The sequence below is a fragment of the Diadema setosum genome, chromosome 3 (assembly GCF_964275005.1).
Source record: "Diadema setosum chromosome 3, eeDiaSeto1, whole genome shotgun sequence".
Lineage (NCBI taxonomy): Eukaryota > Metazoa > Echinodermata > Echinoidea > Diadematoida > Diadematidae > Diadema > Diadema setosum.
The window spans coordinates 10,956,320-10,962,319 of NC_092687.1; the positions used below are offsets into that span (position 1 = coordinate 10,956,320).

Genomic DNA, 6,000 nt, shown 5'->3' on the forward strand with positions numbered 1-6,000 from the left:
AACTCTCTATGTGCCACGTTCGCACTTCCGTCTCAGTCGACGGCGTGCCAACTTCGCATATTCTGCTCAACAAACAAAGCCGCCATAACTGATCGATAAGCCGCTAATTACTGCTAATCCCGCGGCACAATGAAAGCGTTTCTCATGCTTTTGTTCCTCTCATATAAGACGGCTTGCATTCTATGTCGTGATCGACTATCAAGCGATGTTCCCCACTAGATTTGCTTTTATATTAAACGTTTCTGTCAAGGTTTTATGTGCAAATCTCATGCCTTTGCAGTAATGTAGCAACTGGTCATTCAAAAGAAAAATTGAAAATAGAGTCGTCATACAATTTATATCGAAACAAAGCTTGGCATTTCTCTTTAACTTTGGCTACTATTATGTTAATCTTAACAGAAATTTGTAGAAGTTATACAAATTGGAAAAAACAGAATTCTTTCTCGAAGCATGACTACTTTCTTGTCTCAGAATAACGTGGCACACAGGGGGTTTCCACCATAGCACATAAAGAGTTAACTAAAAATCCATGTATGGCGACTTTTTGTGTGTTGTGTGGTGCAGGATCACATATATTGTATTGATTATGAATCTTCTTATGCCATGGTGTTGATATCTGGACACCTCTGCAATCACTGTGATACATTCTTTTGGAGGTTTTCTTCAATCTGTATTATAACTTTTAGAATGCATGATGATTTATACAATTTCTTGTAATATGATACATAGTATGATATAAGTATTGGATATACTTATATCCGAAATATCCAATACAAGTATTGGATGCACTTGAAGATCAAACTCTCCAGGTCCAACACCTACACCCTTGGAGAAGCAGTCTTTTTCCAGCTACTTTTTTACATTTGCTGTAATGATAAATTTGTAATAGGATGCCTACCAAAATCTGGTTGGAGAATGAAATTTTGTATTTATTATTTTACTCTATGCATGAGATGTTAACAAACAAACTTGTAGTCTATAATTTTTTTAAAAGGACAGTACCACGTGACCAGCCCATGTCAATGATCGCTCCCACTGTACTCATAGAATCTCCTTGCATCATTTACTTTGGACGCTCGGATATCTGCCTACATCGGACTGTCAGACGTGGCAGAGGAGGATAGATTCGTCTGGACAGATGGGTCTCCCCTCGAGGATGCACAAAAGTAAGTCCTGATAGACATAGGGCCTAATAGACTGCCTGTAAATCACTACGTCATTGTTTGCTTGCGTGCTTGCGCGCGCGCATGTGTGTGTGTGTCTGTGTGTATGTGCAGGTGATTATGATTTAAAGGGTAGAGGGCGCTGTTGATGATACCGCCGATCACCGTTAGCTTTGATACGAACATTACTGAAGTTGAGCTGTCATCAAGAGTAAAGTGCGAAGGTGTTGCTTAAGCCTCTCTTACATCCCGTCGTGCGTGTTTAGAGATCGTGCGAACTGGGAGTTCTGCCCCCCCCCCCCCCCCCCACGGAAAAATGCAGTAACTGACATTTTTATGGATGTTTACTTTTTCGCAAAAATAAATAGTTTACCCAATGCTCTTCAATGTTAATAGGTCAGTTTTGCAGAAAAAAAAAATGAAAGTGACCAAAAATTCAATTTTTCACTTTTGCAAAAAGCAGTAACTGCATCCAGTTGATTCACCTTTGCAAGTTTCCCCACGGAAAAAAGCAGTAACTAACAAAACCCACGGAAGAATGCAGTAAGTAACAAATTTAGTCTAATCATTCAGATTCTGTATAGTCCTTCCTGTATATTTTTCCCTAATACCGTTTATTTTTTTTTCTACAATTAAAAAAAAATATATAAACAGCAGTTTCTTCCATAATTTAGGGGAGTAGATATAAAAAAGATTATTTCATCAGTACCTTGACTCTGCCCGCAGGGAATCATATGACAAGTTGTAGAAAAAGTTTCTTTCTGGAGACTAGCAAACCTGGCAGACTCAGCGCGCTCAGAGTGCAGAATACGCGTGCAGCTAGCTGCATGCGCATAAATTCTGCAGCATGTACGTACCAGTACTAGATTACTATAGCTAACATAACACTGCATCACATTTACAGTCATCACTTGCCCAGTAGGGTTGGACCTACTACTAATCGACCGCCTAATGTTTATTTGCTTGATAAAAATATTTAACACTGAAATTCACGTTAAAAACTTGACCTACGTGATTGAGAAAATCCAGCTCTATGAAATGCCGTTGTTCCCTTTTCGATTCGAAGTTTCAGTGCAAAAATATCGCCGACGAACTTGCGTGGCCTCGTTTCAGCTCCCCGCGGTAAATCACGTTTTTAGGATCGACCGCTGATTTTGCATTGACAATGCACGTAAACCGAGTTGTATTGAACACCGTGTTGTACGAAGCTTTTTAGAAGCCTTTTAGACACTTCCATAGACATTACATTGTGCTGTCATTACGATTCGGTGAAAATATTCATTCGAAATTTTGTCCTTGATTAAAGCCCAAAGAAAGTTCTGGTACGCCTGCAAAAGTTGTCAAATTTTGCTCCAAAATGTGAACGTATGCCTAGGAAATGTGCGGAATAACGCTGTAATAACAAGATATTCGATGGGTAACGACGAAAATGGGAAATATTAACCAAAAACGTTCAGTCTCAGAACTTACCCGAACGGGGTCAGGCTAGACTCGGACTCGGGGATAACTCGGCCTCGCTTTGCTTGACGGCGGGATCCCTCTGGATTGTACAGCGTATTATGCATATGGGAGCGGCCTGTATAAACTACATTGTAGCGTTCTGGCTACTCCCAGTAATGGTCCGAGTTGTTACGACGCGCGCATCAAAAACCTCTTTGGCGCGCATGCAAAATTAGTGTGCGCCTCTCAAACACCTCTAAAAACATCAAAGACGCTCTATAAACAACAACAAAAACTTCAAAGACCGCGCGTCTCAGCAACTGAGGTGATGCGCGTATACTATATAGGCTTGAGGACCGCGCGCTGTCCATTTGTTTTGTACAGGATTAGCACGCACTTTCCTGTCTGCTCATCAAGGCCTCGTTTGGTACCCGTAGTATAGAGTACTGATGAACATGGCGATCACGAACTGTGCGTAAATTGTCTGAAATATGGTCGAGAATTCCCTGAGACCGAGTTAGTCTGGAGCCTTCTGGAATAAAAGTCGGTCTACCGACTTTTATTATTTTTCTCAAAATACTCCAAAACGACTCATCATTTCAGCAAACCGCGTCAGCCAAGTAAGTTTCTTTGTAGACTCTTTCGATATATTACAAGCAATAATATGAAATGGTGCCAGACGGGTTCTCAGGCCCTTACCAGAACTTTGTTTTCACTTTAAAACCATTAATGAACAGTGAATGATCGCGTTTTCCCACACCATCCTAATCTACATTCAAAGCCAATCCATTTTTTATGTGCTTTGCGCGCAGAGAAGTGCGTACTAAGTGTTCAGTGCGCGAATTATACGCGGTCGGTTTCAATAAGGGTGGTCGATATGTAGTAGGGCTACCATACATGTTTGCAGGTCTGGTACAGTCTGAGCTAGTGATCATGCCAGTGCTAACCATGCAGTCACACAGTTTCTGCGGTCCAGGCATACCTGCAAATCTATCATGAATTGCAGAGGAAAAGAACCAGAAAATCTAGGTGAGCTGAAAATATATTGAAGGGAGATGAGCACTAGTATTAATACACTAACGTTAGTCTAGCGTTAGATGTAGGCCCTAAAGTTAGGTCTACCGCGTATCAGATACGTTACAGAGTAGTGTTCTGTATTTAGACAATATGTCAGTATTTTCTCTAGGCCTAATCTAACGTTAGATCTAGGTCTAGCACTAACATTGGGCATAGATCTGTAATCTAGCTTAAGTGTAACGTCAGAGTTCGACTAGGATCTAGGACCTAAGACGAAGAGACTTATTGATACTTTATTGTCTAACGTTAGTCCAGACCAGGGTCATGTGTTTAAGGGGCCAGGCCGGGCACTTCAAAGTTCAACTTCAATTACCTTATTGTTACACAGAATTCCATTCAATCGACAAGACCTAGTCTAGGTCTAACGTTAGGTCCTAGATCTTATAGATCTAGACTAACCAGAAAGTAGAAGAACTTTTATAACCTGGTGGTGGTAACAATTCTCCTCCTATGGTCATGTGACATGTGCAGTTACTGTTTTTTTCCATGGGGAAAACAGCAGACTCCTGGCCGTCTGCAGTTACTGCTTTTTTCCGTGGGGAAACTACCCAGAATCAAGGGTGAGTCACCGCAGTAACTGCATTTTCCTAAATAACATTTAAAAAATAACGGAAACATATTTTTTTCCCTAGGTATTGTTAGACAACTAAGTATGGTGCATAATCATACCACAAAATTATTTTTGAATGTTTCTGTGTTTTTAAAGAATCTGCAAAAAAACACAAAATCGCATTTATCTCAGCTCAACAGCTATGCAGTTACTGCTTTCTTCCGTGGGGGGGGGGGGGGGGGGCAGAGTTCCTGTCAGGCTTGGAGTTGTCGCAGGGTATGAAAATTAAATCGGAGGGAAAGTGTGAAGTAAGTACTTAATGAGTAGGTGTGTCTTGCTCAAAAAGTGAGGCCCGCAAGTGGTCTGTACGCCTTTTTGGAAGTAGGAAGAAGTAAGAAGCACGTAAGATCTCTACTTTTGTCGCACACAATGAGTGGGATAATTGTACGTGAATTGCAGGTGAAGCGTACGTTTTCAGAAATCGTACTTACGAAGTAAGAGAAACGTAAAAGAAATGTAAGGAGCACGGAAGTGTTAAGCAAGACAATCGTGCGTCATATTGGAGGAACGCACGGATAATCACAATAATATAAAAGGGTGCACTGAGTGTGTTCATTATTCATGTGGACTCACTGCAGAAAATGTCGACGCGAAACTGAAAGCACGCTGTCCGTATCAGCTTTTATATTGGAGCACGATGCACCTGAGCATGTCTGAACATAGTACTTCTGACGCACTTTTTATCGTGCTGACCACGTTCGTCGTCTGAGTGTTACGTACTTTACAAGTACGGTAGTAGTGCTCACCACGCATTTTGGATGTAGGTAATATGGTTGGGTGTCCATAATATCGGACACCTAACGTTTTTCTATCAATAGAAACGTGAAAAATCTCACAATTTGCCTGAAATTTTACTCACGTGTGGAGAAAATACTCCAGATTCACAAGCGCGCACTGAAAATGCGATCTGAGGTACGCGCTCTAGATGGCGGCTTCGAACGCGTGGGGTGTCATTTTTTCCGCACTCAGTTGCCCGGCTCATATCGACCGACCACCCCGCCCTCTATTGACAATACGTATAAAGCGTACTTAAACGCGTTTTTTCGACAAGCTGCTGTTTTTTTCTAGTCGTAATTTTTTCCCCAATAATATTTGAATATATTTTGAATCCTTCGATATTACTTTTGAAGGACTGTTTGATGAATTTGACTTGATTTTCATTAGGAAACTTTTCATCGTAATTGAAATAAATTAGATGAGTCGGTTTGTTTTTTCACGGTATTCATTTCTCGTTTCTGCATCAACTCGTACGGTCGTAGCGCAAGCGGGCGACAAAATGTTTATGTCATGTGTATATGTGTAACGTACTGTGCACGATCGTACAAGCGACGGTGACAATTTTGCGGTCAAAATCGTCAAATTTATTACGGAAGGATACGCCTCTACATCTAACAACGAGTCAGCAAAGGTAGGCCTAGTTATATGTAGTTACACGATAAACCTTATTCGATTTTGCTAAATTTCGGTAATTTAGAGGGAATACTTAGTTGTTTTCGCCACATTTTACTCGGTAGCGTAGCCCAGTGAAGAATCGAACACCGTTGCGCGTAGTCCCATGCGTACATTTTCTTTCTGTACGCGCAATGCCATTATAATGCGCGGCCGGTCGTTATGGACCCGGTCGGTGGGTTGGACCCCTACCATACTCACCGAGGAAGTGCGCTCACCCCCCCCCCTTTTTTTTTGATAATACGTACATTGAAAGCAAGT

General features: G+C 41.3%; 1 protein-coding gene across 1 annotated transcript in view; it reads left to right on the forward strand.

Moving 5' to 3' along the window:
- The window catches only part of LOC140246539 (scavenger receptor cysteine-rich domain-containing protein DMBT1-like), a 72,472-nt gene extending 71,302 nt beyond the window's left edge, over positions 1–1,170 (forward strand). Inside the window, exon 5 of the mRNA XM_072325882.1 lies at positions 1,048–1,170. Within this exon, the coding sequence (XP_072181983.1) occupies positions 1,048–1,170 (123 nt within the window). The remainder of the gene's footprint in view (positions 1–1,047) is intronic.
- Positions 1,171–6,000: the final 4,830 nt, after the last annotated feature.